Source organism: Cimex lectularius, unplaced genomic scaffold, assembly GCF_000648675.2.
Source record: "Cimex lectularius strain Harlan isolate CLEC.00 unplaced genomic scaffold, Clec_2.1 scaffold153, whole genome shotgun sequence".
In the NCBI taxonomy this organism is placed as follows: domain Eukaryota; kingdom Metazoa; phylum Arthropoda; class Insecta; order Hemiptera; family Cimicidae; genus Cimex; species Cimex lectularius.
The window spans coordinates 504,013-527,833 of record NW_019392833.1 but is presented as its reverse complement, the minus strand read 5'-3'; the positions used below and the strand labels follow the sequence as shown (position 1 = coordinate 527,833).

Sequence of the window (23,821 nt, the reverse complement as noted above, 5' to 3'; positions counted from 1 at the left end):
TGTTATATTCAATTTTTATTGTGTAATTTCATTTTATAGTTTGTGTTATTTTATGATTTTTATTGTATTTATATATATACATTGGTGGCCCCATTCGATTCAGCCACACTTCCGGATCTTATAGGAAATTGAACACTGAGTACATCTAACGGATAAAATCTAACAGAGAATTTTTTGATAGGGTGTTCAAGTTGTGAATTTTTGATAAAAATGTTAGAAATGGTGAATTTTGTATACTCCTTCACCTCCTAACTTCAAAAAATCACCAAAAATGAAATTTTCGGCTGATCAGGCTGGTTTTTATCTCATTCGACGCAAAAATTAATCCTCTACAGATGTTGTTTCGAGCTGTTTTCAGTCAGGCTAATGGTTTACTACTGAAGGGTTTGCAGACACAGGTTCATAGGACTTTTTTTACTCAGCGTTCAATTTCCTATAAGATCTGGAAGTGTAGCCGAATCGATTGGGGCCACCCTGTATATATATATTATATATCTTATATTATATAACATATAAAATAACATTGGTTTAAAATATATCACAAGTGTTATATTCAATTTTTATTGTGTAATTTCATTTTATAGTTTGTGTTATTTTATAATTTTTATTGTACACTTTTTTAAATTTATATATAAAAGATTAGCTTCATAAGTTTGTTTAAAACAAGTAGAGACAGGGACAAAAACTAAAATATTTATTTAAATGTAATGTATAGGACATGTAAAAATAAAATAAATGTTAAAAGGTTTACTGGGCAAGGATAAAAAGCAGAACAAACTCACAAAATAAACACTTACAAAATTGGATTACATTTATTTACTTACCTTTTCGAATTTTTCTGTGTAGACAAGGAATAATAACTTTCAACACATTCTTCTAAAAATGTAAATTTTATTAACTTCATTGTACTTACATTAGTGTAAAATCTTTGTTTCTTTAATGCTCAATAGCATTCAATTCAAAATCATTTATAAAAGTAAATAAAAAGAATTAATTAAACTTTTAAAAACCTTAAAATAGTCATTTTATTGTATTAGTTTCAAATATCCAGGGATAAAGTGCTTTTAAAAACAATTGCATTTCTTCTTACAATTGTTTTTCTAATGTGATGACAGACAGATATTTTTTCTTATTAAAAAAAATATTTCCATAATAATATAATACTGTCTTCATTTTACATATCAGATTGCATTTATAATGATGATGGTTATAATGGTTCCTAATAATATAAAATAACTTATTTATTGTTAAGTAAACTTAACCTAAATGTACAATAAAATCACAATAAAATGCATTTTAAATCAAATATGTACAGTTTTATAGTTAAATACAGATTCTACTGTAATATATTGAGTTATTTAAATTTCTTGATGCTAAATTATTAAATTATACCTCTAATTCAATGCCAGTTCTTAAATAAAAATCTACGTTTTTTCCAATTAAACAATTTTGGGAGACAACCTTTTATATTAATCTTTGCATGTATGGGATGTTGTCAATGATGATATAAAATTTCCCATTCCAAGTGAATGTTTTGCTCGGACCAAAATTATGCTTGCCTAAAATTAAAATTGTCATGTTCAAATTTTGTCTTCCGCCGAACGTCTTGCCATTCTCGAGATGCAAAATTGGCATTTTTTTGTCAATATCGTGAAAGTGAATTGACGAATAATACTCAACATTTGGCATAAGCATATCATACAAAGTACCCCCTTTTAAAGGGGCGACTTGAAACGAAAATGTCCCTATTGCCCATTCTATCAAACCGAATTTCGTATACTGTGGTAGCTTGAAAGATCCTTGGATAGAAGATTGGAAGAATGAACAGCTGAATAGAACTCCATGCGTGTAGTTGTCATGCAAATTGTTCACGTCTGGGTCCGGCTGCCAAAAGACGGGTAGCTGGATATCAACTGGAAGACCACCGTTCCAGACTTCCAGTTTGTTCGGTCGGTAAACTTTAACATAGCCATTCCTCACTTTGCCCTCTACTGTATGCCTATGTATATTAATAAAAGTATTGTGGTACGAATCATTCTTGTGATCATTCATAAATTGTGAATAATCATTCTGAGGATAATAATTCAATCCTCGACTCTTTAAAATCACCTCGACATCTCCATTCCAATAATAAGCTTTGTTATTATTGCAAGACCAAGGCATTAAATAGCAGTAAAAGGGTTGTTTGTAAATCCACAGTCCAACGATGATGATGCAGGTGTCTTCCTCGCTGTTGCCTTCCTCCTTTAAAGACGGTTGCTGAATCATGTTGAATACGAGCTTGCACGTGTAATTTTTATGAGGCTCTATTACAAACAAAGGAGATTGTAAATAATAAACATTCAAAGTGAAATTTCCTCTCCAATATTTTGTCTTTTCTTCTTTAGTTATTGGCCAAATAAATGTCCCTGATATACTGTTGTTAGAAAAAATCCCTTCACAACTGATTCTCGGACTATTATCAAAACTAAATGGATCAGTAATATTGTCAAAATTTACAGCCGCTGGAAATTTCCCATCAAAAATTTGTATTGCCTTGCCATCATCGCCAAAGCCTAAAATTTCCCCACCTACTATGGTGGTTTTAATTTTATTGAAAACTGGCTTTGGGGGTTCTTCGTTCAAAATCCTTTTGAACATTTTTTCATTGCCATCTGTAAAAAAAATAATTTCGGTTAAAATTTAATTTTAAAACAAACATATTACTTCAATTTCATATAATCGTGTAACAAAAAAAAAAAAGCATTTCTTACTTAATTCTGAATTTGTTTGGAAATTCTCAGGCATATAAATTTTCAACTTAATCTCTAAATTTCCATTCCAGTCAAACATTCTTCCGTTAAACTTTCCACTTAACATGATTGTACAACTCTCTGAGTTTGTTTTTTCCTCAACAGACGAAAGTTGTTTAGACGGGTCAAAAATAATAATATATTTATAAAGTTTTTCAGGCTCAATGGTACACATAGAGCCGCCCTTTTCAGAGGTGACTAGAGCGGTGAAATTCCCAGTCCAGATCCTATTAAATACTGATAAACTGAAAGATCCCGCAAGAGTATTATTGCTGATCGTACTTCCTTTAAACTCCAAACGTGTTTTCATACAGTGTTCATCAGAGCTTATAAAATCTTCTGTGTTTATACTCATTGGAAATGTACAGTTGTAAATATTTATGGAATTTCGTATGTCCAAACTTGCCGTTATTTCACCTCCAATAAATGTACTGACAGTAATAATTTTTTCAGATTTATTGTTTTTTGCTATGTTTTTAGCAATATAATCTTCATTGCCATCTAAAATAACATTTCACATATTATTAAATTATCTGATTTTAAATGTTTACCTTATCTCTATAATTAAATTATGTTTTGAGGATTAATTAAAGATAATAAAATCACAAAATTTACAAGCCCATCACCACTATTCTTACCCAGTTTGACAAGTGGTACAGCTTTATAATTCAGTTTTTCTGGGACGGTAACGTTTGCTGCTAATTTTCTTATAATAAGTTCAGCATCGCCAGACCAGTAGAAAATCTTTTCATCAGAGCACCACCAAGGTGTCAAGGCGCAGTAAAATGGTTTTTTATAGAAAGAACCCGCTAGCATTATCGTACAGCTTTCAGGGTCTTTTACGGTTTTCCCTTTGAGCGTCATTCTCGCCTTTTTGTTAAAATCGTTAAACATGAGTTTGCACTTGTAGATCTTATATGGCTCGATTATGTCCAAAGAGCCGCCCCATTTGTATTTCACAAGCGCAGTGAAATTCCCTTTCCAATATTTGACCACCGAGTTCCTCATGACTGGGAGGCTGTATGACCCTGATAATGAGTTGTTTACTGCGACCCCTTTCCACTCGATAATTGCACTGACATCATACCCATTTGGGTCTGTGAAGTTATCAACATAAACTTCAGCTGGCAAAGTACCATCAAACAATTTTACAAAGTCCCCGTTGTCATAGCCACCAAAAATCTCTCCTTGGACCAGAGTAGTTGATGCATATAGTTTTATAACAGATGGCTTTGTCCCATTCCTTTTTTCTAAACTTTGTAACTGTCCTGCTTCAAAATTTTTGTTAAACATCTATTAAACATTATTTTTTAAAACCTGACTTTATCCTTACCCTGACTGTGCGAATCTGACCACAACTGAAGATTTACTTCTTCAAGACTATCACAATTGATCTGATCATTACTGTCTTCCATGATTTCCATCACATACTTTTGTATAACTTCAATTGAATCTGAATTGTCACAAATTATTTTAGCCAATGTTGTTTTCTTTATTTCTCTCAGTTGTTCTACAAAATAATAATAATTTGTGCTACTGTATAAAAAATTGAAATGTTTAATAAATTATTATGAAAATTGCAATATTGTTTTATTTTAAATAGTAAACCTTTTGTAAATCCTTGTGGCTTTTCTTCTACTTCATACCAATAACGATCACCAAATTTGATTTTATGAAATTGCTTTGCTATTAAACATGTTGCAGTTGGTCCAAGGATCGCATTTTCCTCGGGATTTTCTGATAATGCCCCAGAATATAAATCAATATCCTCAATGTCCCTAATAGAAAAATATAGTCAATAACTTTTAATACAGAGCTAATAATCTTCAATCAATTACTTGTAATATTTCTTTAAAACGTGAACAGAATCTTTGTCCATTATGTGCTGTAAATCTGCAAATGATTTAATCTGAGAGAGATTGCAGAACTTCCTCCATTCAGTGTATCCTGGTAGACCGTGGTCCCGTCCACGCTGCAAATTCAGCGTCACAAGATCCAATCCACATGTCTTGTTTGTTACATTTTTTAAGTCTTGAAAAAGGTGTTGAGTTGTCTGAAATTGTAAATACATTAATTATTTTAATTAATAATTTTTAAATGTAATTGTTTACCTCAGTGTTAAAAAATCTATCAAGTTTATCTGTCCTTGTGTTCATCGCACTGGTAATAACTGAGTCCAGACTTCCCGCATCATAGAGACGGAACGGATTGAACAGCATTTTATGAAGCAACACAAGCTCCGGTGACGTGGCATTATTTGCTGCGATTTTCATCAATTTCTGGAAAAAATCTACCGTGAGACGACTGGCCATTGTAAACTGTCGTAATTTAGTTTACTGGAAGTAATGTGTGAGCGAATCTGAAAGCTGCAGCTGCAAAATTGTTGTTCATCAAAGCGTCAATATCCTCATTGTATTCATAATCTTCCGGGTTTAAACGATATTTCTCCATAGTTTCTTCGCCTAAAAGGGGTTTCAGGAATTCGTTATAAGTGATATGTTGCATCTGTGCAATGACAATCCTTCTAGACTCCTGATATATCTTCTCGTCCTGCCATTTTGGATTTAATATTGACAAATTTGAAGCTAGCCTGTTATGCTGTCGTGCCATTATGAGATGAATTGAAGTCAGATGGAGATTTTCATTAGCTCTGCTGTCACCTAGGATTTTTTTTATTTTTTTTTTTAATAAACCAATCAACCAATCAATGTTTAAACTTACCTGCCAAAAAACAATATTTCCCCTTTTTTGCCTCCTCTTCCCGATTACAACCATCATTTAGATCAGTGGAAATTGGAAGAAGCTCTCGACCATCTTTTGTATAAAACATTCTCAATTTCCCTCCTGAAAAATCTCTGAGCTCGTTTGCAAGTTCTTGGTTGCTACCATAGACTACTGATCCGTCAAGATAGCTTGTGACTTGGTTAAGCTGTTGTCTTCGACCTTAAAATGTTAACAATTATTACTGAACACTGACTCAAAAATAACACTTAAAATTTACCAAATTTGCAAGTTGGTGCAGGTGCACTCCTCACAAATTCCATACATTTGATACCGAATTTGCTGTAATATGGATCATCACTGGATATGTTGACGGGATAACATTCAGGATGGTTTACACCTCCACAGCAAGAAAGAAACTGTCCGTCCACACCTGAATCACAAAAATATAAAATCATCATAATTCATTAATTAGATAAATAAATTAACCTTTATTGAGTGCTGTTGAAGTCATATCGTGATCTATGAATTGCCCCCAGACTGCAAACATGTATGTAAACTTAGGATCACTTTTGTACTCAGGCCTATGCAATTTTAGGGAAATAAGCCTGGATGATGGTAAAGATGTTTTGTCCTTGGCACATCTTGGAGATCCGATTCCTGAAGTTAAAATTAATTTGTATTCAATTGAAAAATATTTTATTACTCATTACCATCGCAGTAATCAGCAGAAAGATCTCTTGCAAAGGGTCTCATTGCTACTCCCCACAGCATCGGATGTTTTTTATTGTTACAATAACCATTTATCATTCTATATGGAAATTCACAATTGGCTCTTTCTTTGGTGCAGAATTCCAAATTCAGCCAGTTATGAGTGGTAATTTCAGATATGGTTTGCCTTTTCTCTGGATGATTTCTTTTAAAAAAAAGTGTGTAATGTTTAATGACCATTAATTAATGATTATTTAAAGATCATGAGATACATTTTGGTGAGATCATATCTTACAAAATTTAAATAATCTTTTAAAAAATATAAAAATTATTACTACTGGTTAATTGTGATATAAAATAAAAACCACCTTATTAAATGTTCCATGGCTCTATTCATCAAATAGCCTTTTTCTGTATAAACATAAGAACCGTTTTCCCCTTTCAAAGTCTGCTGGTGTCTGTAAGATGGACTGTTTGGTCTAATCATTGGATTTTCCCTGTCAAGCCTCTCCTTATGCTTTAAATCCATTTTGGCCAAATTGAAAGCTTCTGAAATTTCATCTCGCTTCACATCCAAACCAAAGTCCTCATCTAGAAGTTTTTTGTTTTGTTTTTAAATTACAACCCATTAGACAATTTTAAATATATAAATTTTACCATTTTCTAGACTTAGGGATAGAGCAAATGAACCATTTGTTTCAATACTAAACGGATTTAATGGCTCGTCCTCCATTTCAAAATAAACGAAAGAAAGGATTATAAAAGTCATAGCTAAAATCACCCTTGGAGAGAGAAAAAAATTAAAAAAACAGTAAAAAGTTACAAGGCAAAATGGTAAACTTACAACATTGCACAACTAAGAAAATTAATTATCCCAATCTTGTTGTATCGTCGAAAATGTGATGTATATCCATTTCTGTGCTCCGGACGGAGTGGTGTGCGTTCATTGAACATGTTTTATAAACACCAAACTGCAACAAAATACTTATTAAAGCAGTAAAAACTATATTAATTGAAATTGTAAAACATTCCCTTTTGTGTACAGAAAAATATAACTCAAGTACTATTTTAACCATATATATTTAAATATTCCGCCATCAGCTCTCCCAAGCTAAACATTCACACTAATAAATACATTCACTCTTGCTAGGGACACAAAACTATCAATATTATATACAATAACCAACACTGTTTCTTCGAAATTAGAACAGGGGATCCAGATATAGAGTCAAGGAGTTACATCGTTTAATTAGGTTGGACACTGGGTGGAGTACTCAATATTCCTCCTTAACCACTTATATAAATAACCTAATTGAGGGTCTCCCCCCATACAACGCACTTCAAGAAAATTTACAAAAATTTCATTCATGGAAATTCTCCAAGAACGCGCAGCGTGTCAAATTTATCAAATCTGTATAAATACTAATCGTAGTAAGAAAAAAAGATTTAACGCCGTGTTTTTAACAAATTCTACGATGGCGGCAATATTTTGGAAATCGGCCATTGTCACAAGAAAGAAAAACGATGTTTTATTTGAATTCAACTTAAATTCAAGAAACATTGAAACAATGAAAAACAAAGAATTTGTAAAATATGTTTGTAATATAAAATGTAAAGTTATTTATTTTTATCTCAACAACTCGAGATTTATAAAATCGATATTGCATCGTTGCCAGACCGACCCAAATCCAAACGTCGACTTCCTAGGATTTGCACCAGGAGCTCATAAGAAGCTAAGAGCCACTTGGGAAAAATAATCAGACGATTGACAAAGTATTTAAAAAATAAACAACAGTAGTAGTAGTAGTAGTAACAAAAATGGTTTTTTTTTTAATTAAAAAAAAAGTTTGGCCAAACAATAAGATAGTGAAGTCAAGTTTAAACGAAAATGATACCTCAAATGAACCACTATAAAATATAAAAAAAATTGTTGTATTATGTAAAATTTAACCAAGCAAATACTTTTTTAAAAATAAAAATCAGTAATAATATCACAAAATTAATAATTACTTATTTATTTCTCTTAATTTAGCATTTTGAACGTCTGACTTAGAAAAAATATGTGTTTTGTTATTAAGTACGTTATTGCTATTCCTCTTCTTTTTTGTTGGTTGATTGACTTCAATTGATTGATTTGGACAAATAAATAACGAACTGCTTCAACCGATTTATTTATTGATGCCAAATTATTTTTAAAAAATTGACCAAATAAATCAATTACTTTATCATTTGGTTAAATATTTTTTATGTTAATTTTTAAGATTCTTTATCAATTAACTATGATGCGCTTTTCTGAATATTTAACGATCATTGAAGATCATTCCGCATAATATTTGGGTTGGAAATTGTTTATACGCAGGTAAAAGTTATTGAAAACGAATATAGCTTTTTCTTATTTTGTACTATTAATATTTTTACACCGATTCTTGTCTATTTGACGATTTTCATCTTTAAAAAACAAGAAAAAACAATATTCTAATAATTCAACCTGTAAAATATAAATTTTAAGAAGCACCATCGTTCTCTAGAACATCTATGTAAGACAATGTTAAAAAATAATCCAACCAATTCCAAAATTGGTCAAACATTTATAAATACCGTCAGTCAGGATTTGTACCTTTTGGACAATTCGTGTTACATAAGAGCGGTGTAAAAACACGTTTCTACCTCGTTCTTTCCAATAATTTACACTCTGTTTCTGATCAATTTCAATTCATTAGTAACAGATAAATTTCATATATGCAAATTTTATAGTTGACAGATTTTGAGGGTTGAATGTACTGTATTAGCAGCGTGTTACATAACATGTTCGAATAAAAATAAGCTTTAAAATGATAAAATATTTTTCAGTATATACTTAAAAAAATATATTTATACACATATATTTCTTTATTGTACCTCTCAATCCAATAAAATTTTTTGCATATTACAAAAAAAAAATCAAAAAGAAAACACACACACACACACACACACACACACAACGAAACATCATAGATGAAGTATTTCTACCGTTCCTTCTTCCCATTTTCTTAATTAAGGATTAAAAAATATTTAAATAACTTAAAGACGGACTTACAAACAGGAGACGTTCAGTGCTTCGGACTTTTGGTAAGTTACGTAATAAGTGATTGCTGCCGACGCTTGTCGAAAACTGAACGGACTTAGCGCGTCAAACATCTCGGCCCCTTGCCTGACGGGTCATCGAGAACTACCCCTAAGTATTAAGACTTTACTAGCCTACAAATGAGAACCAACTTATATGTTATTATTTAAAACAAAATCGATTTTGTAATGTCAGATAAACGTTTACGCTAGAAAATTCCGTGTTTTTGATTTTTAAAAACATTTTTGTAAATATTTTCTTATATATATATTTCACAAATATATAAATAATTTGCTAAAATGTTACATGAAACTGAAAATTATACGACAAATAAACCATTTAAAAATTAATTAATTAATTAATTTAAAACAAATTGAAAGTTAAACATCGAACAGTTCCAGGCGGCAAATATAACTACATAAATAAAAACTCCCACCAAGACAGGTACATAAAAATTCAATTTTGTCAAATTTCGTCACGGGGATTTCGGCAATTCATAATGCAAAATTTGTACCATTAGTGTTATTTATTTATTTCTCTAAACTGTGCTTGCCGAATTTGTTTTGTTCTTTTTAATTGGCTAGTAGTATACGGCCCGAGTTTAATAAATTGTTTAATAAAATAAATCTTTTCATTCTTCATATTTTCCATTATGAATAATATTCAATTGTGTTGTTTTCAAGTAAAAATTTCGAAAGGTTTACGTTATAATTATGCCTTTCTTGTTTTTTTTTTTTTTTTTTTTTTTTTTAATCCTCTTATTTTCCATTATGGATAATAATCAACTGGTTTTTTTTCAGGCAAAAACTTCAAAAGGTTTTGGTTGTAATTTTGATCTTCTTGTTCTTTTTCATTCTTCTTATTTTCCATTATGGATAATATTCAACTGTTGTTTTCAGGCAAAACTTAAAAAAGGTTTTGGAAAGAAAATTTTGTTCTTCTTGTTCTTTTTCATTCTTCTTATTTGCCTTTGTGGATAATATTCAATTGTGTTGTTTTCAGGCAAAAATTTCAAAAGGTTTAATTGTCATTTGCCCTCCTTGTTCTCTTTTATTCTTCTTATTTTCCATTATGGATATTATTCAATTGCATTGTTTGCAAGTAAACATTTCGAAAGGTTTAGGTTGTAATTATGCCCTTCTTGTCCTTTTTTAACTTTCTTATTTTTCATTATGAATAATATTCAATTATGGTTTCCCCCCCGGCCAGCTAGCTGCCTGAGCTATTGCCGGATTATGTTGTTTTCAAGTAAAAATTTCGAAAGGTTTAGGTTGTAATTATGCCCTTCTTGTTCTTTTTTAATCTTCTTATTTTCCATTATGGATAATATTCAACCATTTTGTTTTCTCGCAAAAACTTCAAAAGGTTTTGGTTGTTATTTGGGTCTTCTTGTTCTTTTTCATTCTTCTTATTTTCATTACGGATAATATTCAACTGTTTTGTTTTCAGGCAAAAATTAAAAAAGGTTTTGGTTGTAATTTTGGTCTTCTTGTTCTTTTTTATTCTTCTTATTTGCCATTGTGGATAATATTCAATTGTGTTGTTTTCAGGCAAAAATTTTTAAAGGTTTAGTTGTCATTTGCCCTCCTTATTCTTCTTATTTTTCATTAAGTATAATATTCAATTGTGTTGTTTTCAAGTAAAAATTTCAAAAGGGTTTGTTTGTAATTATGCCCTCCTTGTTGTTTTTCATTCTTCTTATTTTCCATTATGGATAATATTCAATTGTTTTGTTTTGAGGCAAAAATTTCAAAATGTTTAGGTTGTAATTAAAGGCATTGCTTTGTTGCTGCCCAATTTGCTTAAAGGTGGACTTGGCGCAAGTACCCCACATCAGTAGAGTATATATCCAAATCAGCTGATTAGGCTGTTGTATATTACGTGTTAATAAATGGATCTGAATGTAAAGATGTGGATTGTCTAAGTGAGTTTAGAATTGTGATGTTCTGCATCGAAGTCTTTTTAAAAGTTTATTAACGTGGTTTCTAAATGTGAATGTTTATCAAGAATCACTGTAGCTACTTGGTAGAAAAAATAAGTAACAACTTATTGAATTATGCATAAAGTAGATTGATGTGTTGGAGTAATTCTCTTTGTATGTATATGTCACAACTTTTGATTTGAGTGGATTTATTTTCTTACTCAATTGTCCAAGTTCTTTGATAAATCCTTCTTGATAAATTCTACCACTTACAGCAGTCAGTATGACAAGTAGTGTATACATATAAAACAGAAAAATCAGGGGTTACAGTTAGTGGGTCGAGAGTAAAAACCATATACAGGTACAGGTTGAGCTAAAGTACACCAGCTTGTATATTTTCGATGATATCACATTTTATATGCTTTCTTGGTATATCCTATCTTGGAAGTAGTGGCTCAAATATTTGATTGTAGGAACGGTCCAATTTTAGAAAGTAAGCCACTCTGTCATACACAACTGGTCTGTAATGATCAAATTACATATTACCTCTGTATAATAAGAACTTTATTTAAATGTTATTTGTGAGAATATCAATTAAAATAATTATAGAACTTTGTATTCTTGATGAAATGTGTTTTCAGGCATTATCTAACTGGCAAGAAAGTAAAATAAACCAGACATTCAAAAACTGCTAGTTGTATACGTAACAAATTTACACATTAGTAACAATAATACAAGAATTATATAATGTACAAATTTTATTTTATACAACATTGAAACAGCATTTAAGTAAAATTTAAATTATTTTTTTTGTGGTCACATTAAATGTATTGAAGAACAGTGAAAAGGAGGCAGTTGAGAAAATCAATGTAGATATGAGTGCAGCCTGTGTACATATGAACATTAACTTGGGTGCAAAGACTGACCAGATGAACAGATGGTATCTCTCAAATGTGACCACTACCATGTAAAATAATGTTGTAACTGCTGAAACAAACAGCATTGTTGAGAAGCTCTTTATCGCTGAAAGACTGAAAAAAAAAAAAAAATCAAAAAGGAAAATATATGTACTTCAGGCAATTTATACTCACTTATCCTTTATGTCTAATTTCTTTATGAGTAAGACAAATGACAAAATATGCCCTGAATACATGTTGAGACCTACATACAATCCTGTTATGAAGAGGTTGTATTCCTCGAGGCCTATGTAGCCGGCGGATATGTCAATATTTGCAATGCTGTTCGAATTCCCCTGGAATCAAATCATCCGCTGATTAAAACTTGCAAGAATGTCAATGGAAATTTCCATACCTGGTAGAAGTAAAATAACCTTCCTATGCAGAAGTGAAAGAAAGCTTGTGAGTAGGAACATTTTGGATGCACTTTTGAAAATGCGTTGGAAAAAAGCAGTATTGAAGGGAAAAGAAATACATTATGAGCTTTGGATAGTAAAGTGAGAACACATATTGAACTGCTTAAGATCATATCTGTAAAATATTAATTAACATTAAGATTATTTTAATTAATTATACTCCTAACCTAAGGTCTTGGTTCAGTTGAAAAAGCAAGTGCCTCGAGTGGTATTCAAACCCATGACTTTTGGCTTTCAAGGCGGTTTGAATTCTGCTCGTGACACTTGCTTTTTCGTTTAAACCAAGAACTTAAATTAAAATAATTAATACAGTCAATTATGACTTCTAAATGTGGATTAAGAATTATAACAAAATATACAAATTTTCATGATTATGTTAAAACATCAGTTTTTGACTTTTTCCTTCATTATAAATAAATTACAATTAATTAAGGTTTTTAGTTGAGATGAAAAAAAGTTAATGGGACGAGAGGGATTCGAACCCACGACCTTCGGCTAGATACACCGCTGCTCTACCACCTGAGCTATCGTGACCTTGATCCACTCGGACAACTCCCCATCTGAACCCCACCTTATGAATTTTCCCTCCTTTTGCCATTTTTCAAATGTCGTGTAATCGGTTTGGATTCTCGACGACAACTGAAATGGCGACGGAGAGCTTTAGTGAAGTGTTTTTTCATCTCAACTAAAAACCTTAATTAACAGTCATGTATTAATTGGTCAAGCAGACCACGAAAGTAGTGAATTAATGATTTAAAAATGAAGTACACCAACTAAAGCTCTCCGTCGCCATTTCAGTTGTCGTCGAGAATCCAAACCGATTACACATTTGAAAAATGGCAAAAGGAGGGAAAACTCATAAGGTGGGGTTGAGATGGGGAGTTGATGTCCGAGTGGATCGAGGTTACGATAGCTCAGGTGGTAGAGCAGCGGCATATCTAGCTGAAGGTCGTGGGTTCGAATCCCTCTCGTGCCATTAACTTTTTTTCATCTCAACTAAAAACCTTAATCAATTGTAATGTATTAATTGGTCAAGCGGACCACGAAATTAGTGAATTTAAGGAATTATAAATAAATAAGTTTTTAATATAATACACTCAGACAAAAAAAAAAAATGTTTTCTTTAACAAAGCAATAAATATGAGTATAAAATTAATTTCTTCTTAAAAGCATGGTTTTAACTCGAGAAGATCTCGCTGGGCAGGTGCTTTGGCCCCCAATGGACTTAGTATCTATATATTATGCAGGGTGGGCAACCAAGACCTGAGGGGTTAAATGCCTGGGTAGACTCGTACCCCGTCCCTAAAAGGTCTGGGACTTGGTCGGCTCACGTGTCCTGCATAAACCTCTTGGACTTGTTCACAAACCCCAAGATTTTGGACCATTTTATCTCGGGGAGTGATTTGGTGATGTCCTCTCCTTCAAAGATTTCAAATCTAGACCTAGCATACCTAGCACATTCTGCTTGGACTTAGTATCTATTCCACATAGTCCAAGTCCTAGGTGTGCCACACTCTACCATCCACAGTAACTACAGCAGTTTAGGGCCACTGGAAGTCTCGATTAAAAAGAAGGTAGTGATTGACCGTTATGTACGATGGCTAGAGGTGATGATTTTATGGCTCTTACGGCACTACAGAACCATCATTTAATACCTTCCTTGAAAGCTGTAATGTAATTCTCTAAAACAACCTTCAGAAGGCTTTCGTGAGAATAGCCTAGTTTCTAGACATCCCGCATCAGGTTCTCTACTACTGGAGAGGCAGAAGAAAGCCGATTTTGCAAATCAGCATCTCACTTGGATGATCTCATGGGCCATGCTTGAGTTACAGCTTTTTCAAGGTAGTCTGTTATGGTATGGAGTAGAATCAACGTCTCAAACTAATTATCATACAGAATGGATCAACTTCGTGTTAATGCATGATAATGCCCAATCATATGTAGCTTGCCTAGCAGCATTGTACATGAAGCACTCAGTACTTGGATGATGTTGGGATTACCACAATAAATTTGCCAGTTTTCCTAACATGAATCCTATAGAAACTTATGGGACAAAGAGACAGGTTAGACATCATTTGCCACCTCCAAACCACAACTTCAAACAAAACTTGTTAAAGAAGAGGATTCTCATTAAATTGGGATCGATTAAAACAGTTATAAGAATTGTTAACCTTGTCTTGATATAGTAAACATCTTATTTCCTTAGAATTAATTAAGGTTTTCAGTTGAGATAAAAAAGTCAATGGCACAAGCGGGATTCGAACCCACTATCTTCGGCTTGATGTTGCTCTACCACTTAATATTTATACCTCTTAATATTATTTTCCATTATGTATAATATTCAATTGTGTTGTTTTCAGACAAAAATTTCAAAAGGTTTTGGTTTTAATTATGCCGTTCTTGTTCTTTTTTTAATCTTCTTATTTTTCATTATGAATAATATTCAATTATCTTGTTTTCAGGGAAAAACTTCAAAAGGTTTTGGTCGTAATTTTGCTCTTCTTGTTCTTTTGCATTCTTCTTATTTGCCATTATGAATAATATTCAATTGTGTTGTTTTCAGGCAAAAATTTCACAAGGTTTAGGTTGCAATCATTCCCTTTCTTCTTATTTTCCATTATGGATAATATTCAATTGTTTTGTTTTCAGGCAAAAATTTCAAAATGTTTAGATTGTAATTAATGGCATTGCTTTGTTGCTGCCCAATTTGCCAGGATCTTTGGCTTGATACACCGCTGCTCTACCACTTGAGCTATCATGACCTCGATCCACTCGGAAACTAACTTCTCATCTCAATTACACCTTTCGAATTTTCCCTCCTTTTTGCCATTTTTCAACAATTTTATCTCAACTGAAAACCTTAATTAATTGTAAGAAATAATTAATTTAAGTCATTTAATTAATTCCTTAGTTTTAAAAACTTACCAGATATTTCATTGTTTCTCTTAGAAGGTTCTTTCTCATAAAAATAAATAAAAACGGCAGTCCTTATTGATGTCAACACCCAAAACACCCTTGCTTCTGTTATTCCCCTAAAAAGTAACTCTACTAAGTAAGTACTTCGTACATTAAACAAATAAGTGAAATGATTTACAAGGATGCTTCTTTATGTACAAAACCTAAAGTACACGTTCCGACAGCAATTTTTTGAAGGAATATCGCAACTAACTGCCCCACGGCAAGAACACAGTCTAAATAATCTACGATCTTTCTTTTGTACTTGAATCTTTGGCATTTGTAGATGAAACAAAGACCTAAATAATATTTGTATTAAAATGAGGATTTTTAAAAACTAATATTTTATTACCTATGACATAATAAATTGTCAGATAATGTTTATGGTCTGTTGAATTCAACCAGTCGCCGATGTCGGGCAGATGGGCCCACTTATCACCGGTCTGGTTCAGCTTCCTCAGAAATACCTGAAGTGCTAATACTAGAGAGAAAAGGAGATACCGAGAAGGCAACAAGTAGAGGGATAGTGTTGTTACTGCGAAATACCAAAATTGATGCTCCTCTTCAATGAAGCTGCTTGAAGTTAAGGATGCCAAGTTAAGGACAAAAACCAAACCGAGCATTATATAGATCGTGTCTGGCCTCAACCTGGACCATAGTTTTGAATAGGGAAAATTTGCACTGATGAGCAAAATGTTGTAGAACACAATCGCAAAAAGACAAATAACTAAAGCGACGTGTTTGTAAGTAATGGAGCATAGTTTAGAATCGCATTCATTTATCATACAACAGAAGTAATGAAACCCCACAAAACTCAAGAAAATCAGGAAATTTTGTCCACTGAACTGCTTAAAATTAAATTCCAGAAAAGCGTTATAGGCCAAAATAAACAGCACCACCTGAAAACAAAAATAATTTAAAAATCTATGTATTTATACAGTATTGATTTTCTAAATCATTTCTTTTAATAATCACAATGAATTATGTACAACACACAAAAACATTTTAATCAATAAAATTAAATATTAAACTGTAAAGAGATGGTGTTTTTCACACAAATTGATAATACCATCTTGCATACAACCTACTTCCCACATCATCATGATTGCCAAACTAGGAAGTATTTTGAAAGACTCCTCCTACAAAGCTAATGTTACACTTGGAGCCAGTAATCCCACACGACCAGTTCAGTTTCAGATCTCTCACTCCTGTCCTCATCAACTCCACAGGACGGTTACTGAAATATTAGGCACATACGAGGAAAAGAAAGTCTGTCTAGGGCTGTTTAAGGCATTTCACAAAATGTAGCACCCAGGCCTATTAATAACATTGAAGCCTCATCTTGATTATTCCCTGTACTGCATCGCACATTCCCATCTTACAAATTGAAGATATTCAGCGTGCTACAGAGAAGTCTCACAGTCTTACATAATTAAATCAGGAGTATCACAGCCTTCTCTTTTTAAGTAATTTCCCAACAAATACGGTTTTAAAAATAGCCTGCTTTGCCAGTGATGTCGCTATATTGTACAAAGATAGATGAAGAAGCCTATTCTGTGCTACAGGAATTCATGACAGCAACAACTGGAGTAAAAGATGGAGGATAAAAGTGAACCCAATGAAGACGCAAGATGTCTAATTTTTCTCATGTCAAATGAAGTAATTTTGTTGAAGGGGAAACCGTAACATCTACTCAATTGGTGCGATATCTAAGACCTAGACCAAAAGCTAGTATGGGAAACCCATATCAAAAATATTGTCACATGGAATTGGCATCAAATGTTATGCAGTAAAACATCTTGCCAGTAAAACCATCCCTCTCCACATTAAGTGACTTATTTAAGTAAGGCAATAATGTTCATCAGCCTCTGACTCGCAAATTAAAAAGATGCAAGCAATTGAGAACCATACCCAGTAAATAAAAAATGCTCCATGGTATGTTCAGAAGCAAACTATCCACAAAGACTTGGACATTCCTAATGTTCAATCATCACTGCTGGTTCACCACAAACCAACTGATGCAAGAAATTGACCACAGCCAATCAACTCCAAGAATACAAAGATGACTGAAAAGGAAAAGATACTCCAAGTTATTTACATGTTTTTCGAGTTTGAGTCAGGAGTTGCGAGTTAGCGAATGAAGCCTTTTGACTAGTTCAACTTGATCTCGTGTAGCAATCTTGTTAAAAATTGGTCACAATATGTAGAAATAGTTTCTAAAACTAAGGAAATATCAAAAGTCTAAAAAAACGTCAAAAAAGTATGTTATCTAAATGTTTTTCGAGTTTGAACTACCAGTTGAGTTGGAAGTTGCGAGTTAGCGAATGAAGCCTTTTGACTAGTCCAACTTGATCTATAATTTAAAAAACTTAGTTCTAAAATTAAATTCCTTATTTATTGAATCTTGTTTTGCAAGTTTTAGATATCTATTGGTGTTAAATAATTATTTATTGCAAGTTACCAAATTTATTAATAACCTCATTAAGTGAGGAATGCCGCTGATGTTTGTCAAGACAAGTTTCAAGTTATATTTTATATTTAGTATATGATCACAACTGTAATGTGCATTAGCACAATGAAGTTAACATATTTTTAAAAAAAAGTAAATTTTCCTGTTACAAAATGGCTGAAAGAAATAAACACAAAAAACAGATAACTTAATTTTCAACAGATTGACAGCACCTTTGTTTGTGGCATTGTGTACAAAAGATATCCCATTATCTGATAATAATTAAATATTGCTAGTAAATTCTTGTAGTTTACTTTTACAACCATTTTTGTGTCTAACCTCGTTTGTTTTGTATGTCAGGCATTTTTTGTCTTCTCCTATTTTCAGTACTGGAATTGTTGCTGACCAATATGATTAGAAAAGACCAAATACAGATTCATCATGTCATGAACAAACTTCATAGGTCAGTAAATTCTTACCTGTAATATTAGAATAACTGCAATCAGCAAAACATAATCGTCAAAACTAATGCTGTTCTTAATAATGACAGAAGACATTTCGTTTTGTGCATTTGAAAATCTGATAGCAGCTGGGTAATAATCATTGTTTGTGTAATTACTTAAGACCCAATTTTTATAGAATTGTATTCCTTTTGTAATTTCATGCTCTGAAAAATATTTGCTATTTATTATTTTACAAACTTAAGATGGCTGTTATATGTTTGTTTATTTTTACTACCTATTCCAGAAATTGGATTGCTCGTTTTGAACAGCTCAAACATCCTAAGTGTGTTGTAATGTAGGGAATAAAGGGCTGTTTTTCTATCCAGGCCGGAGAGCATCCTCATGTTAATTTTTCCAACACTTCCGCCTGGAATGGGCAAACCGAGTAAAATAGACAGTAAGGGTGTAAGATCGACTTGTTTCACTTCTTCATGGCTAAAAAGAAATGAAAAATTATGCTATCCCAAATGACAAACTACAATAAGAAAAATTCACCTAAAGCTTGGATCGCATTTATAATTGAGCAGAGCCAAAGGTACCAGCACTTCGGACAACGAAGTGCCCCCGTGTCCACCCGAGTCTTTCATGCCGTGGTCGCCGCATATCACCAAGATGCCCGGATTCGAAGGATCTTTTATCTTCAGCCCTGAGTCAATTTTAGCAATAATCCCATCCAATTCTAGCAGTTTAGGATTAACATGAGGACTGAACGGGCCATCGATGTGACCAATATGATCAAGCCCAAGATAATGGAGTATCATGATCTCCCAGTCGTTTGCTTCAAGTTCATGATCGATATGGCGTGTTATGTTGTCATCCACCTGTATGCATTAGGAAACATTGGCATTCTGGGAAAGAAGAAACTTTATATACTCTTGTCAGAATAAGATAATGTTTAAAATTATTAATTTGTACAAATTTATTTCCTGGAATTTTTTTTTTTTTTGTAAATTTGTATTAAAACTTAACTTTAATAGTGCTGGTTTAAAAGAATCATACTGACATAGGTTTACCTCCAAAAAATCACTGACATAGAAAGAAACCGTGCCTTCACTCCTCAAAAAACTATTTGGAAATAGTTTCAGCCATGTATCATCTCCATAAAACACCACCTTCAGATCAGAAGAAATTGCTTGTGAAACAATGTTGTCATCTTTAAGTATTTCACTGCCAAAATTGGCTATCACATCATAAAAGCTAGATATCGCCCCAGTCATTAACGCCTAGGGATCAAAAGACAATCAGAAATTCTCATTTAAAATATAAAATTTGTAATTAGTAATTACTTTAATTCTTGGCAGAGTTACTGTGGGTGGTTCGACTCTAGCCTTGAGAAGACAGTTGTTACGAAGTTGACTCGACAAATATGGCATGTTTTGCTCAGACTGAGGCCCATCAACAAAATCATACCGGAGTGCATCGATAACCATTAAAACAATCCGTGGTGTCCTTTGTTTATACAACTCTCTACGGGCCAACCTAAATAAAGTCTTAAGAAGAAATCCAAAACATAAATTTAAAAAAACTTACTTTAAATCGTCAACTCTTTCTGGAAGATCTTCTACACTGGAATGTGCACTAATAACTCTTTCAGGAAAAAATCCATAAAGGAAAATATATATGCCGATGAGGTACAAGAAGCACAAATAAATTATCAAACATTGCTCTTTAGGCATCATTTAAAAAAATTTATGCCCAATTTCATATTTTATTAACAAAACTAGCACCATGACCCTAGAAAAGAAAAACAACCTCAGGTATTGCATAAAATGAAATTAAACAAAACTTTCTTAAACAACTTAACAGTTTCAAGCTCCATATAGAGAGCATGTAGGAATGCCAATCATTTTTTTTTTTAATTAATTTATTTATTTTAACAGGGGTATTTCAACTACAAGTTTATGTGAATCCTCAGTGTGCCGGTCTTTTTGGGGGAAAAAAAAAGCCCATTTGTAAGTATGTTGGGTCCAAAGTTCAAATACAGGGACACTGGATTCAAACCCAGGACCTTTGCCTTACAGTGATAAGCGCCGTGTCAATGTCTAAACTGTTGCGGCCACCAACTCCCCCTGAAGAAATAGGGTTGTTTATTGGATATAATATTGGTAGTTTTGTGTCCCTAGTGAGAGTAAATGTATTTATTGGCATGAATGTATGTATGGGAGGGCGGTGGAATATTGAGTACCCCATCGACCCTCAATTAGGTTATTTATATAAGTGTAAATGTTCAAGGAGGAATATTGAGTACTCCCCAAGTATCCAAGTATACTCCCAGTATCCTATCTAATTAAAGTGTGCAATTCCTGGGCTCTATAATTAGGGCTCCTGTTCCAATTTTGTGGAAACAAGGTTGTTTATTGTAGATAATATTTATGCCCCAAGCATGAATGTATTTATTAGCATGAATGTTTAGTATGGTAACGCTGATGGCGGAATATTTGAGTACCCCATCGACCCTCAATTAGGTTATTTATATAAGTGTAAATGGGTATGGAGCAATATCGAGTACTCTACTCAGGGTCCCACATAAGTTAAGGGTGCAACTCCTTGGGCCTCTATAGAGAGAGCCACCCAATATGAGAATCGTGCATGAGCACAGCAGCAAGTATCTGAGTCCCCTGTTCCAAATTTTGGAGTAAAAGGGTTGTGTTATATTGTACAGTACTGATATTTTTATGTCCCCTAGCATACCAAGATACCAGGAACTGGAGGAGTTCTCCCTGAGCTCTGCAGCTGTATACAACAGCTTATTGTACGCCCCTAGCGTATAGAATATATTTGTTAGCATGAATGTGTATTGTGAGAGTGTTGATGGTGGAATACCTCATCGACCATCAATTAGGTTAGTTATATAATAGTAAAGGGTGATGGAGGAATATTGAGTACTATACTGCCATAAACAAATGATGGTACATAAATAGGAATGAATGTATTTAAAAATGAGTGAGTGAATTGGTTTGGTTTTAGGAAGTGATTGTGTTGGGGGCTGGAATGACCTAGCATTATCAGTACTTGGAGCCCAACCTCGGTGGCCGCATGTTTAAACAATAAAAGCAATTTAAAATTTTTTTTACAAAATTGTCCAAAACTACAGAAAATTGAAATTTAAAAAATTAATAATGGCTAAACTGAGTTTTAATTCATCAGTAAATTTGCTTGTTTTTGCCTCGTCTTCACCATGGCACGGCCCCTCCCACCACACTGTACTGTTTATACGGCGGGATTGTATGCAATTTGGCACCGGCTTGTGGTGATTTAAAACAGATGGTGGCTCTGTGTACCTGCTCTGCCATTGGTTGTCTCGGTACTCGGACATATAGGTCTGGAAGAGAAAAGGCGGACAAGGTGGCTAATATCGGGATGTCTCAACCTCCAGACTTAATCACTGTGATCCAGCCCTCTTAAGTTAAAAAAAATATAAATAAAATAAAAAAAAGATCAAAAGAAAGGGGCGTGTCGGTGGGCCAGATCAGCAGAGAAGCTTACACGTATACAGCACGGTTGAGCCATGCAAGGTTGACACACACTTTATGCTTGCTTGAACACTGAGAGCGAGTATCTGGGTCCCCCGTTCTGATTCTTGGAAGAAACAGGGTGGTTTTACTGTACATAGTGCTGATATTTTTGTTTCCTCTAGTGTGTTTTGAGAGTTAATGTATTTATTGGCGTGAATGCTTCCATTTTTATTAAATTAAAAACTTATATTACAACCTAAATAAATACATATTAACTAATGAAATACATGCTTTATAAACAAACTTATCAACAATCTGTTTTTAATATTTCTATTTCTATTAAAAAAAATACTTACACATCATTATTGAGTTAAGGATAATTGAATACTGTAGCCTTTTATTAACTTTACACATTTTTTAAAATTTTAATTTAAAGTTTTGAAGATAGTTCAATTGCTTAGTTCAGGGATCAAAACTTGAATTGAACGTTATCTCGAAATTATCTTTTGGAGGTTTCAAACGTTAACTTGGATTGAATTGACCGCCTCGAAACGTCTACAGTAAACATTGACGTCAATCGTGGAATAAAAATTATGTAATAATTAATATTCCATTGTGGTAAGCATAAGATCAAAGTCTTTCAACGTTTAAAAAAACATGTTTTCCTTTACTTTCCCAATAGTAAAAAAACAAATATTTCAAGATTATAAATTAGTAAAATTCATGATTTAGAATAATTAATTAAGCCCTTAATCTCGTTGCAATCTGACTAGTTGTGAGACAGCCTTCTCAAACACGATATCAGCCAAAAATTAGTATACTCTTATTGTTCTGCCTGATTTTTTCAATGCATTTGGCTTCATAAATCATAATTTTACTTATATGGAAGCTAATGCATTTTTTCACTTTCTTTTCTACTGCTACTAACCTTATGTCCTTCTGTCTGACAGAACTCAGAGTTAAAGCTATCTTCTCTTAAAGTTAAAGCAACATTCTACAGTCCCTTTTCTCTCAATTTCAGATTGTTTACACCAAGGTTCTATTCTTGGATATTTTCTATGTTCCTAAATAATCTTCCATAAAATTCTTCTAATGGGGTGAGACCAATGACCAGACTGCAAAGAAAGAAATACAGTCCCAAATGAACTATGCACAGCCTTGGGTCATGGCAGCAGGCACCATTCATACCATCCATTATCTCTGTGTCATAAATATTTTTATTTTTAATTGTGTTGTTTATTGGATTGAGTGTATTTATTTTCATGAATTCCCAATTACCCTAAGGAATATTGTTTATTATAGATATTATGGTGTATACATGTTATTTATTAGCGTAAATGGCAGGGTTTTACCCTGAGGAATACTCTGGAGTAGAGCGAATGCTAACCAGATTATTTATTAGGTTTTGTGTAAGTGCTTGTTATTTATGTCATTTTATCCACAATTGAAGAGGCCCTGAGAAACAGAGAAGCTAGCAATGTGAAAAGAAAAGAGATAGCTGGTGACCATTATATCATACATCATGACTTGATCTGGGAAACAGGAAAAGAAATTAGAAGAATAAAACAAGTGAAAAAGACAGGAAAATTGAGGGCTGGCAATGGTCAATGTAGTTTGCCCAATAAAAAAAAAAATATTTTCACATCAGTAAACACATAGTTTGTACAAAATAATTACTCCATTTATTACTTTCTTAGGTGCTACACTCTGCACACACTGTTTTACACTATTTTACTTTTAATAAATTTATTTATTACATTTATACATTTATTTATTTAAACTGATCAAATGAGGCTATCTATTAATTTTACAATTGCTAATAATTTATTGTAAATACCC

At 32.8% G+C, this 23,821-nt stretch overlaps 2 protein-coding genes across 3 annotated transcripts; both read right to left on the bottom strand.

Moving 5' to 3' along the window:
- Window positions 1-874: 874 nt before the first annotated feature.
- On the bottom strand, window positions 875-9,399 carry LOC106670587. 2 transcript variants are annotated; one of them, XM_014401071.2, is made up of 16 exons: window positions 9,301-9,399; window positions 7,069-7,195; window positions 6,882-7,006; window positions 6,593-6,815; window positions 6,227-6,429; window positions 6,003-6,173; window positions 5,794-5,946; window positions 5,514-5,735; window positions 5,130-5,452; window positions 4,904-5,071; window positions 4,631-4,845; window positions 4,401-4,570; window positions 4,126-4,302; window positions 3,431-4,060; window positions 2,754-3,293; window positions 875-2,654 (listed from the first exon to the last, which is right to left on the bottom strand). In XM_014401071.2, exons 2-16 carry the CDS (start codon window positions 7,176-7,178, stop codon window positions 1,465-1,467), a joined length of 4,620 nt encoding a protein of 1,539 aa, XP_014256557.1. In that variant the 5' UTR covers window positions 7,179-7,195; window positions 9,301-9,399; the 3' UTR covers window positions 875-1,464. The 2 variants fall into 2 exon arrangements, with proteins under 2 accessions (XP_014256557.1, XP_014256556.1); XM_014401070.2 differs by lacking the exon at window positions 9,301-9,399 and adding an exon at window positions 7,412-7,524.
- Window positions 9,400-11,988: 2,589 nt separating this feature from the next.
- On the bottom strand, window positions 11,989-22,495 carry LOC106670526 (GPI ethanolamine phosphate transferase 2). The gene is made up of 13 exons (XM_024228567.1): window positions 22,339-22,495; window positions 20,058-20,261; window positions 19,814-20,006; window positions 19,541-19,750; window positions 19,023-19,348; window positions 18,763-18,962; window positions 18,504-18,691; window positions 15,928-16,474; window positions 15,715-15,874; window positions 15,546-15,652; window positions 12,560-12,735; window positions 12,340-12,500; window positions 11,989-12,279 (listed from the first exon to the last, which is right to left on the bottom strand). Exons 2-13 carry the CDS (start codon window positions 20,204-20,206, stop codon window positions 12,045-12,047), a joined length of 2,652 nt encoding a protein of 883 aa, XP_024084335.1. The 5' UTR covers window positions 20,207-20,261; window positions 22,339-22,495; the 3' UTR covers window positions 11,989-12,044.
- Window positions 22,496-23,821: the final 1,326 nt, after the last annotated feature.

Excerpts from the sequence above, each read along its gene's own strand:
- LOC106670587 (XM_014401071.2), bottom strand. The coding sequence starts at position 7,178 with ATGTTCAATGAACGCACACCACTCCGTCCGGAGCACAGAAATGGATAT. Across the intron at positions 6,816-6,881 it reads ATCCCTAAGTCTAGAAAATG|ATGAGGACTTTGGTTTGGAT; the intron begins GTAAAATTTATA and ends AAAAACTTCTAG. Across the intron at positions 5,072-5,129 it reads TCGCTCACACATTACTTCCA|AAATTGATGAAAATCGCAGC; the intron begins GTAAACTAAATT and ends GATTTTTTCCAG.
- LOC106670526 (XM_024228567.1), bottom strand. The coding sequence starts at position 20,206 with ATGATGCCTAAAGAGCAATGTTTGATAATTTATTTGTGCTTCTTGTAC. Across the intron at positions 16,475-18,503 it reads CAGTTATTCTAATATTACAG|GTGGTGCTGTTTATTTTGGC; the intron begins GTAAGAATTTAC and ends TTTTGTTTTCAG. Across the intron at positions 12,280-12,339 it reads AAATTAGACATAAAGGATAA|TCTTTCAGCGATAAAGAGCT; the intron begins GTGAGTATAAAT and ends TTTTTTTTTCAG.